The 11,935-nt window shown below is 49.9% G+C and overlaps 1 protein-coding gene across 4 annotated transcripts; it reads left to right on the top strand.

The window, feature by feature from the left end:
• Positions 1–520: 520 nt before the first annotated feature.
• Positions 521–7,999, top strand: C5AR2 (complement C5a receptor 2). Of its 4 annotated transcripts, none has more exons than XM_026481961.4 (2): positions 521–1,433; positions 6,274–7,999. In XM_026481961.4, the coding sequence occupies exons 1-2, from the start codon at positions 1,410–1,412 to the stop codon at positions 7,300–7,302; spliced, it is 1,053 nt and encodes a 350-aa protein (XP_026337746.2). In that variant the 5' UTR covers positions 521–1,409; the 3' UTR covers positions 7,303–7,999. The 4 variants fall into 4 exon arrangements, with proteins under 4 accessions (XP_026337746.2, XP_044234157.2, XP_044234159.2 ...); XM_044378222.3 differs by lacking the exon at positions 521–1,433 and adding an exon at positions 3,102–3,403; XM_044378224.3 differs by lacking the exon at positions 521–1,433 and adding an exon at positions 3,419–3,901.
• Positions 8,000–11,935: the final 3,936 nt, after the last annotated feature.

Below are 11,935 nucleotides of genomic sequence, written 5' to 3' on the forward strand. Positions count from 1 at the left end.
AACACACCCCTGTAAACTCGAGCTCAGTGGAAGTCTGGGCTGATCAAGGACAGCCCCCACCCTGAGCTTCTGCTGTCCTTGTCTCTCTTCTGACCAAGGGGGGGGGGTTCCCATAGGAGGTGGGAGTTGAGCAGGCCGCCCAGAGCGTGGCAGGAGGGGCTGGGGCCACAAGGCTCAGCCAAGACACGGTCACCCGGGGAGGGGCCGGGAGACGTCACAGGTCACGCAGTGAACTCCAGTTTGTTGACTCAGAACAACTTCCTCTAACAACACAACTTTATTCCCTAAACAACATCAAAAGATATATGTAAATATATGCCCTGGCCCCCAAAGCACACGCAGAGAGAAGTACGCACACGCAAAAGAACTGCTGAATAAGAGTTCTGAAATTGGAGAACCACTTCCTCTTGCTAAACCTGCCTTCTTAAAACGTAAATTGTAACAACTGCGATCGTGTTCCTTCCGTCCTTGTTCATGGAACACGTCGGCAGGTGTAGCCGGTGTGCCGGGCACCGGCACCGGACGGATGTGCTTGAAATCTCTTTACCCATTTACTGCTCGCGGCAAGATGTCCACTACACAGATGAGGAAGTTGAGGCCCAGAGAGGCCGAGGCCCCAGATCGCACCCACGGTGGACCTGGACTGTGAATCTTGTCATCGTGGCCCTCAAGTTCACATTCTCGGCCTCCACGCCTGTGCTGGGAGGGAGGTTAGGCGATGGTCAACATCTTCCCATTTCAAAGACAGGAAACCCGGGGGGGACAGGAGAGATAGGATTTGTGTGTGTTATCTGCCCTGTGGTTGGCGGCCTTGGCCTTTGTGTGGAGAATGTGACCCTGAGCTGTCTCCGTCAGTACATGGAAGGCGGGAGGAATATTTATGTCTTCAAGGCTCTGCGGCGGGCAGAGAGAGGGGGCTGGTATGCAGTGCGAGGCTGGGAGGAGGGTAGCGGGCAGTGGGTGCTCCCTGAGGATGACCTCAGAGGCCCCCCTGGGGGACTGAGTTCCAGCCAAGACCCCAGGCCTTCAAGGTCAAACCACATGCAAGTCTAGCTTCCAGGAACCGGTGGCATTGATCATGGGGTTGGTGACACTGGGTCAACTCTCCACCCACCCAAGTCTTCTCCAGCTTCATTTTGCTGCCCGGTAATTTTGGGATGTGTGAGTCATGGGAAGAATACGGGACAAACACACCCTGGGAGTGGGAAAAGGCCACTCCTATTTTGCCCTGGTTATGAAGATTTGCTGGGACCCGAGAGGTGGCAGCGATTTACGGCGTCCCACAGGAGCTCTGGGAAAGGGGACGGACTTCCAGGAATCCACCAGCTGCCAGACGCCGGGAGAGACCCCAGACCTCCCGGGTCCTGGCTGTGAGCCCAGATCAGGCTTCCAAGCGGCATCTGGGCAAGATGAGGGTCCTCTTGCAAGAGACGGTAAGGATGGAGGGGAGGCGGGAGGGAGGGACGGGAGGGTGGCACTGGACCATCCCGGCTTTGCAGGCTAATGAATTCTTCTCAGAATCTGGGACTCAGCACGAGACCTTGAGAGGTGGGATCTTATCACCACCACCCTGGAATTCCAGACTCTTGGAATTCTCTTGGGAGACCCCACAGAAAAGCTTTTGGTCAAAGGGTCCTCATACCTGACGCGCTCAGGTGTGGAGCAAAGGGCCAGTCTCCAAGCTCCGGGAACCCCTGACGCTGCTGGATAATCCGCCCAACGGCCGCTTGTCCGGTGAACTAGCCCTCCAACTCGCCAATGCCACCTGTTAAGAAAGGAGCTTTAAGTGTATTTTCACGGATAACAGGCACACACACGTCGGAGCTGGGAAGCTCTGCGTATCTCCACGAGCTGAGTGTGCCCAGGTCATGAGCGCCCGTCAAGGAATAGCACAAGCCTGGTGCCGCCAGCCCTGCCGTGCCCCCCATCGCTACCTACCCCCCCCCACCCCCCCGCAGAAAGCTTCTGCTCGTTTTTGAACTTCATGTGAATGGTATCACTCAGCCACCTCCCCGCGTGTGCGCCTCTTTCCCCTCATCAGTGTACGTGTGAAATTCATCCACGTGCGTGGGTGTGGTTTGTCCATTCTCACTGCTATAGAATGTTCCGCCGCATGAGTATACCATGGTATGTTTTTTATTTATTTTATTTATTTATTGGAGGGATAGAAAGAGAGAGAAAGAGAGAGAAAGAGCGAGCATGAGCGGGGGGGGGGGGGGGAGCAGAGGGAGAGGGAGAAGCAGGCTCCCCGCTGAGCAGGGAGCCCGATGTGGGGCTCGATCCCAGGACCTGAGCCGAAGGCAGACGCTTTACTGACGGAGCGGCACAGGCGCCCCTACTGCGGTGTGTTTATCCATTCCCCTGGGGGTGACTACGCAGGCGGTTTCCCATCAGGGGCTGCCGAGAACACGACTTTCCTGACGCACGTCTTCCGAGGAGCCCATGTCTGCTTCTCTGGGGGGAGGGGCGAGGTATCCTACGTTCGGTGTAAGTCCCCCCGGTTCCCCAGGGCAGAAGTTCCGACGAGACTGGCTGCTTTACAAACACACACGTGCCAAGAGCACGCACACGGGCGCCTGTGAGCTCAAGGAACCAGAAGGAGCCTGAGTGACCCCTTTGCTGCTCTGTGCCTCAGTTTCCCTCTTTATCCTTTCACTCACCAAATAGCAGCGAAGCGCCTGATGTGTGCCGGGTGCTGTTCTAGATGCCGGGGACACGGTGGAGCCCAAAGTAGCTGACGGTTTGGCAAATGGGGCGTAACAATAGGCCTTACTTCATTTGGTTGTCATAAGGCTCCCGCCTGGTACACAGTAGGTGCTGGATAAATGTCATCTGCTCTCTTAATTGTTACAAAATAATAGTAATCATAATGGTAATTATGTTTTGTATATAGATAGAACTATATGAATATAATTCCTTGTTTTTATATATGAATCTAATTTGCTGTACAAAATGAGAAGATAATAAGGCTATTCGGGATTATCACTAAATGTCCTTTAAGGACAGTGCGGGGCTGGTTCACGAGCACGGCCGTCCAGCCCGGGGCCGGCGCCGAGGCGGCCGTGGGAAAGGGCTGATGTGCGCGCAGACAGGGAAACAGATCGAAAACACTTTCGTGACCCGGGGAAGATAAAGAGCTGACACAGTGGGTGCTGGATGTTGCATTTCTGTTTAATCTATCCAGAGGGAAATACCACAAGTTCGTTGAGCTGCCAGCATGCCGGAGATTTCCCGGATTTTGACCTGTAAAAGCTGGACAGGGTGGGGTCTGAGGGCGGGGAGAGAAGGCTCGCGTACCAGCAGGCACCGGCCCCCCCCCCACGGCAAATGCTTGCGGTGGACGGGGCGCTGTGTTCGGCTCTCCACTCCGATGCACTTACTGCATGCTCGTGACGCCTCTAAGGTAGGAAGGGTATTATTGTCATTTTACAGCCAGGAAGCTGAAGAACAGAGAGGTTAAGTGACTTGCCCAAGGTCACACAGCTGGTGAGGGTTTGAATTTTTAAAGGCGGCACACCTTTTACTCTAGTGATGAATATAATATGAAAGCAGCATGCCAAACTCCAAACACACACACACACACACACACACACACACACACACACACAAAGTGGCTGGGCCTCTTGGCAACTACTTGGCAGGGAGGAAGGGGCAGAGGGCAACACTCCAACTTCCCCTCTGCTTTTCCTGTTGCGTCAATGCCAGCTAGAGCTCTGGGTAGGGCCTGCTGGCCCACGAGTGCCAGCAGGGAGCCTCAGGGTCAGGCCACTCTGATATTAGGGGGGTGGTCCGCCATCCCACCTGAGCCCTTCAGCTGTGCCACGTGCCTGAACACTCGTCAACTCCACAAGGCCTCCCCCAGACCGGTGAGGTAGGTTCACCTTGGTGACTCATTTCTCAGGTGAGGAAACCCAGAGAGAGCCAACTGTGTGACTGGGTTACGCTGCCTTCCGTCTCCCGAACGTGAGATTGTTGGGTGAACGCATTCTAGGGCCCGGCGTTCCAGAGCGGGGCTGACGCGGTTCAAAACTCAGCTCTGTTCCTTCCTTCACGGAAGGATCCTAGGTACGTTACTTCTCTGCGCCTCAGTTTTGCTGTCTGCAGAATGGGTATAATAATAGTATGCGTAAAAGGGTAGTATTAGAATCAAAGGGTTGTTGTAAGGATCAAATGATAGAAGATTTAAAGGTGCCTGGAGCAATGCTCAACACGTAACACAAGGTGCTCAATGGATGGTGGCTTCTAATAGTGATAATAATAATAATAGTAAGTAATAACAATAGCATTACATTACATATTATATTACTATCATAGTAATAATATAATATATATTATGTTAATATTTATAATATATTACTAATTATATTAGCATTATATATTTATATAGCATATTATATTATATATTTATATATCATTATATATAGTATAGTGTATAGCATATAGTATATTATATATAGTATACATATTTTTATATAGTATATAGTATGTTATTATCTACTTATATATATTTAATATATATTTGTACATAATTCACATATAATTCATATATTAAATAAGTATTTAATATATAATACTAATATATATTAGTATATTACTATTATATTAATATATTAATATTATATTAATAACATCGCTATATAGTATATATTACATTACTATATATTATATTACTATCATAGTAATACTATTATTATAATATATATATATAATTATTATTATCGCTATGATAGATCATGTCGCGTCACTGCTCGGCACCCTCCCGTGGCCCCGATCTCATGTGGAATAAAGGATAAAGTCCTCACAATGCCCCCACCCCCACCCCCGGGGTCCATGATATCTTTCTGTTCTTACCTTCCCCTTCTCTGCCTCGCCTACTGCACTCCAGCCACACTGGCGTCTTCGCGGTTCCTTGAACATGACCATCGTGTTCTCACCTCAGGGCCTTTGCACCAGCTGTTTCGTCTGCCTGGAACTCTCTTCTCTCAGATCCCCACATGGTTCATCCCTCACCTCCTTTATGGCTCTGCTCAAGTGTCACCTTCTCAAAGAGGGCCTCCTTGACCACCCATTTAAAATCCCGTGTGTGGTTTTTTTTTGTTTTGTTTTGTTTTTTTTTGCTATAGCATTTATCCCCTTCTAAGACACCGTATCTTGCTTATTTATTCCATATTTGACTTCCTTCTTCCTTCGCTGACTCCTCCCACTAGAGTGTCAGATCCAAGAGAAAAGAGGCTTTTGTTGGGCACGTCCCCTGCTGTGCACGAGTGCCTGGAAGAGAGAAGGTACTCAGGAGCTTTCTTGAATGAATGAATGAATGAATGAATGAATCTCCTGGACGGAGAATTCAACATTTTATTTTTTTCTGTTTTCCCAACACCCTCATGACTTTAAGAAATTGCTCTAGTAGGATTCTAGACATGCTGTTTCTCGCTCTGGGTGCCTGTCACCCGGCTGGGGTCGGGTTGTGAAACCCAGCGAGCTGGACCTACGTGATGTGTGCACTTCGCTGTCTGTGTTTATGATCGACTTTATGTAAAAAACAAAATGACGTAATTACCCCAGAGGTACTTTTTTTCATGGCACCAAGATTCAAAAACACCAATGAAGAAGAACCAAGACAAGCACTTTTGCTGTCAATACGTATTAACCTTTCTCTCCCTTGCTGGATATTCGGATTCCAATATGTTAAATTCTAGGGGCGCCTGGGTGGCTCAGTGGGTGAAGCATCAGCCTTGGGCTCAAGTCATGATCCCAGAGTCCTGGGATCCAGCCCCGCATCAGGCTCCCTGCTCGGTGGGGACTGTGCTTCTCCCTCTGCCCCTCACCCGCCTTGTGCTCTCTCTCTCTCTCTCAAATAAATAAACAAAATCTTAAAAAGAAAAAAAAGAACATTCCCATCAAGGCTGAATGTTCGATCACACAGTGATCATTGGCTGGGGTTCTAATAGCATAATATTTTGGGATTCCAAAATATTTTTTCATCACGATCATGTTCTAACATTGTAGGGTTCTAGAATTCCAGGATGCTCTCCAGCCTTCTAGAATTCCAGTGTGCTACCCTGCTGGGGTTCTAACTTGGCGCTTTTCTCGAATTCCAAGATGCTCCGGGGCTAGTTCTAAGAAGGCAGTCTTCTAGAATGCCAGTATCAGGATGCACTGGAGCTCTGATGTTGTAGTCCGGCTTCCAGGCGGCAAGTGGGGGTTCCCACACCCGGGGATTCCAGGGGTCTGAGGGTTTCGACAAGGACCTTCCACGATTTCTCTCCTGTTCAGGTGTCTGGGGCCTGGATGGAGAACACTTCCCTCAGCTACGAGTATGGGGATTACGACCGGGTTCCCGAGTTCCCCGTGGACTGCGTGGACGGCACCTGCGTCTCCGCCGACCCGCTGCGCACCGCCCCGTTCCTGCTCTACGCCGCTGTCTTCCTGGTGGGCGTGCCTGGCAACGCCACGGTGGCCTGGGTGACCTGGAAAGAGGCCCGCCAGAGGGTCGGCGCCACCTGGTTCCTCCACTTGGCCGTGGCTGATCTGCTCTGCTGCGCGTCTCTCCCCATCCTGGCCGTGCCCATCGCGCGCGGGGGCCACTGGCCGTACGGGGCGGCGGGCTGTCGGGCCCTGGCGTCGGTCATTCTGCTGTCCATGTACGCCAGCGTGCTCCTGCTGGCCGCTCTGAGCGCGGACCTCTGCTTGCTGGCCCTCAGGCCCAGCTGGGGGGCGGGCGCGGGGCGGGCGCGCAGGGTGTGGGTAGCCTGTGGGGTCGCCTGGGCCGCGGCCTTGCTGCTCACCGTGCCGTCGGCCGCCTACCGCCGGCTGCACCAGGAGCATTTCCCTCGTCGGCTGGAGTGTGTGGTGGACTATGGCGACTCCAAGGTGGCAGAGAACATGGTGACCGCCACCCGCTTTATTTTTGGCTTCCTGGGGCCGCTGGTGGTGGTGGCCGGCTGCCACGGCGCCCTTCTGTGCCATGCGGCTCGGCACCGCTGGCCACTGGGCATGGCTGTCGTGGTGGGTTTCTTTGTCTGCTGGGCCCCCTACCACCTGCTGGGGCTGGTAATCACCGCGGCAGCGCCGCACTCCACGCTCCTGGCCCAGGCCCTGCGGGCTGAACCTCTGGTCAACGGCCTCGCTTTGGCTCACAGCTGCCTCAATCCAGTGCTCTTCTTGTATTTCGGGAGGACTCACCTGCGCAGGTCACTGCCAGCCGCCTGTCGCCGGGCCCTGAATGAGTCCCAGAGCAAGGATGACAATGCGGTCAGCAAGAAATCCACCAGCCATGATCTAGTCTCAGAGGCGGGGGTGTAGGCTAGAAGGAAACTGGTTTGTGTGCGTCCATCCCATTTTGCCATGCTGGCTTCAGGCATAGCTGGATCCAGCAGCTCAATGATATCATTTATTTTTTTATTCTTTCAACAAACATTCATTAAGCACCTGCCATGTGTAAGGCTCTATTATAGGCCCTGGGGAAGTAGCGGTGACCCAAACAGACACAAATCCCTGCCCTCTGGGAGCTGACATTCTATTGGAGGAAGACAGGCAATAAGCAAAGGAAAGGGGATATGGAATATATCAAGTGGTAGCAAGTGCTAACCTAAAGGCGACAAAGAGGACTGAGTGGGGCAGGGATATAGGTAAGCTAGGCAAGGCCCATTGGCTAAGGTGATATTTGAGCCAAGACCTGAGGAAGGGAGGGAGGAGTCATGCTTAAATCTGGCAGAAAAGCATGTCAAGCACAGGGAACAGCAAGTGCAAAGGCCCTGAGGCACAATATGCTCGGCATATTTCCGGAAGAGTGAAGAGGCCAATGTAGGTGAAGCAGAGGGAGCAAGAGGGAAAGTGGGTTGAGACAAAGGGAGAGAGGTAGTGGGGGGCTGGATTTGAAAGCCTTCCAGGCCATAGCAAGTGTTTGGAGATCCATGGCAGTGTTCTGAGCTACTGTTATCAGATAAAATATACAACAGCAAATTAAATTTGAATTTCAGATAAACAACAACAAAAAGGGTTTTTTTTTGTGTGTTTTTTTTTAGCATGAGTATGTCCCATGCAATATTTGAGACATACTCAGAAAAATTATAAAGATCACTTAAAAATAAAATCTTTGTGGGTATCTGGGTGGCTCAGTCAGCTAAGCGTCCGACTCTTGGTTTCAGCTCAGGTCATGATCTCAGGGTCATGGGATCGAGCCCCACGCCAGGCTCTATGCTCAGCGTGGAGTCTGCTTAAGACTCTCTCTCCCTCTCCCTCTGCCCCTCCCCACTGCTCGCTCTCTCAAATAAATAATAAAAAATCTTTAAAAAAACCAAAAATCGTTAAAAGATTTTAAAAACAAAAATGATTTATTGTTTCTCTGACCTTCAAATTCAAGTGAGCATTCTGTAAATTTCTTTTTTTTCCTAAATCAGGCAACCCTATTCTGAGCAGAGGAGTGTCTCGATCTGACTTAGATTTTAATAGGATCCCTCTAGTTGCTGGTGGAGACTAGACTCTGGGGGAGGGGGAAGGGACATGAGGAGCTGCTGCTTTAGCGAAGAGACTACTGCCATGGTCCGAGCAAGAAGTGGTGTTCACTTGGGTCAGGCTATTAGCAGAGGCGGTGAGAAGGTGACAGATCGTGGGTCTGTTTCAAAGGAAAGGCTATGTCCCAGCTCCTTAACTTGGTAGTCCAGGCTTCTCTCTGCCACTGGACACACTTACATTCTAGCTGTTCAGACTGTCCTCGCGGACAGAATACTGGCCCCTAACGAGGTCCACATCCGAATCCCCTGAACCTGGGAATATGCGACCTTACGTGACAAAGGGAACTTTGCAGGTGTGATTAAAGGCTCTTGAGGTGGGACGAGGATCCTAGATTATCTGGGTGGGCCCAAGGTAATCACAAGGGTCCTTCTAAGAGGGAGGCAGGACGGTCAGAGTCATGAGCAGGAAATTTGACAGTGGAAGCAGCTATCAGAGTGATGGGAGAAAGGGGCCACCGGCCGAGGAACGCAGCCCCACGAGGGGCCTGCTGACGCCTTGATTGTAGACACCTGACTTCCAAAACGTTAATGGAATAAATCTGTACTGTTTTGAGTCACTAAGTTTGTGGTCACCTCGTTACCGCAGCCACAGGAGACTAATACAGATCCTCTGGGCTGTATTTTTGCACGTGTCTTGGCTTTTTCTCAAGCTAGTGCCAATGCCTGGAATGGCCTTCGGATCGGTGCCGCCCTGTCTGGTCGCCAGCGGTCGGGGCCTATTCAGATGCAAAGGAATTCAAATAAAATATTGAGTTCCTCAGTGGCACACCAGCGGCTAGTTCGAAGCTCAACAGCCATGTGTCGCTGGTGGTTATGCTACCGGGCAGTGTGGATATAGAACCTTTTACGAGACAGGGCTGTTTGAGAATGTCACCCGCTCGCCTCTCTGACGTCACACAGTAGCGGCGCCTGAATGTAGGGTCATTACTACAGGACAGCATCTTCTAAGGCCTACGGCAACACAGGGAAGTAAGGGGAGATGCTTCATTTTATAAGATGAGGCTCAGAGAGGGGAGGTCATCTGCCCCAGATCACACAGCGAGGAAATTGTAGAACTGAGAGTTGAGCCCATGTTCCCTTGACTCTCCTGCCCATGCTCTTATCTCTGGAATCTTCCTTCCATGCCTTGCTCAAATGACACTTTCTCCAGGGAGTCCTCTCTGATTCATTCCCTTCCGAGGGAGGGAGTGGTGTTCTCTTCTCTAGGTTGAGTTTCTGGAACACCAGTTCCCAGGTAAGCTGTAAAATTCCCCATGGGCAACGTCTGGGCCATTTTTATTTTTATCTCTTCTCCACCCATTCCCAGGCCTTAGAAATAACAAAACTATTTTTATGTGTCTATATCCTGTTTTCCAACGAGACTGTGAGCTCCCCAATAATAATAAGGATCTCTTTCTTGCTATCTCTTTTTTCAATTTCTGGTATAGGGACGCACAGTAGGTCCTCACTAATACCTATTTTAGTCCTGGTATTTTATTCAGAATTGACATGCATGAGTTATGAAGACCAACGCTCCCTTGTAGAATGAATTCTGTCCTGGGACGATTCACAGAGCTTTGGGAACAGCTGGGGGAAATCCTGTTGTTAACGCACTGGGGCCAGTTACCATTTAGGAGAGCTCGTCTTCAATACATTTATAAAAAGTCTTTTGTGTTTTTTAAAATTTATTTTCATTTATTACTGCATCAGCCTTACTTTTTTTTAAAAAAAGGGATCAATTTCATGTAAGCTCAAATGTAATTCTTTTTTTTTTTTTTAAGATTTATTTATTTTAGAGAGAGAGTGCGCGCGAGCGGGGGGTGGAGGGGCAGAGGGAGGAAGAGAATCCTCAAGCAGACTCCCCACTGAGCCCCCGAGTCTGATGCAGGCCCGATCCCAGAACCCGGAGATCAGGACCTGAGCTGAAATCAAGAGTCAGACCCTCAACCAACTGAGCCACCCAGCTGCCCCTCCAATGTATTTCTGTGGAACTTGGTCATTAAAAATAATCTTGCTTTTTTTTGTTGTGACTTCCCCTTTTCTGTTCTTAATTCTGTTTGCTCTTCGAACGCATTGGTTTCCTTGTTTCCAAAGCACCAGGTCTTAATATTTTTCTAAGAGCGAATTTCAAGTCTGCTACTCCGTCCTAGTGTTGGCAGTTTGCAACATAACATCTCGAAGTCATACTTGCTGTTTACTTCCTCCCATTTCTCTTTAAAAAAAAATTCTAGTTCTCTTTTGGAAATTTCAAGCAGTGTCTAGTCAATTTCTTCCCCTTCTTCTTTTGACCATGAGCTATGAATTGGCTTCTCTATGCTCTGATTGTTTTCCGAAGGTTCGATAATTGCATCCAACTTCCCTCTTGATATCCCAAGTCAATGTCCAACACGTAACTCAAATTCGAATATAACTCAAATTCGAATACGTTCAAAACGGACCTCTGGATTTTCTCTCTCAGTCCTCCTTCCCTATTTTCCTGATCTCCGTTGATGGCAACTTCATATTTTCAGGCACTGTGGCCAAAAACTTTGAGGTCATCCTTGAGGCCTCTCTTTCTCTCACATTCAATGGCCAATCTGTTAGCCAGCTCCTCCGGGCTCTACCTTAAAGTATCCACAGAATCTGACCGCTTCTCACCACCTTCTCTGCCATCATCCAGGTCCACCATCCCTCACTTACTGCATCGGCTGCCCCCCCCGGTCCTCTTTCCTCATCTTGGTTCCCTACAGTCTGTTTTCTGCACTGAACTGAAGATTCTGTTAAAATTGAACTCAGATCGGGGCGCCTGGGTGGCTCAGTCGTTAAGCGTCTGCCTTCGGCTCACGGCGTGATCCCAGCGTTCCAGGATCGAGTCCCACATCGGGCTCCTCTGCTGGGAGCCTGCCTCTTCCTCTCCCACTCCCCCTGCCTGTATTCCCTCTCTCGCTGCCTGTCTCTCTCTCTCTGTCGAATGAACGAATAAATAAAATCTTAAAAAAAAAAAAGAATAAAAAAAATTGAACTCAGATCATGTCTCGGGTCCCTCCTCTGCTCAAACTCCTCCCATGGCTCCCACCTCACTCAGAGGAGAAGCCAAAATCCTCTCCGTAGTGTGCCTGATCTCCTCTCCTCGTTTCCTCACCTCATTTCCTGCTATTCCCCCTTCCCCCTTCCTTCACTCCCTCCACGCAAGCCAGCCCACGCAAGCCAGCTTGCTGACCTGTGAACCCGCCCACCATGTTGCCATGGCAATCTGCACGCGATTTCCTCCACCTCCAGGGATCTCCATGGTTTGCTGCCTCAATTACTTCCGCTCAAATAGTACTTCCTTGGAGCTGTCCTCTCTGACCACGCTACTTAGAATAACATGACTCCTTGCCCCTTTCCTGCTTTGTTTTTCTCCATAGAGTGTGGCGGTACTGCTCGACGTTCTTTTTATTTTTATTTAAGTAAAAATATTGAAA

This window comes from Ursus arctos, unplaced genomic scaffold (genome assembly GCF_023065955.2).
Source record: "Ursus arctos isolate Adak ecotype North America unplaced genomic scaffold, UrsArc2.0 scaffold_19, whole genome shotgun sequence".
Classification (NCBI taxonomy): Eukaryota; Metazoa; Chordata; class Mammalia; order Carnivora; family Ursidae; genus Ursus; species Ursus arctos.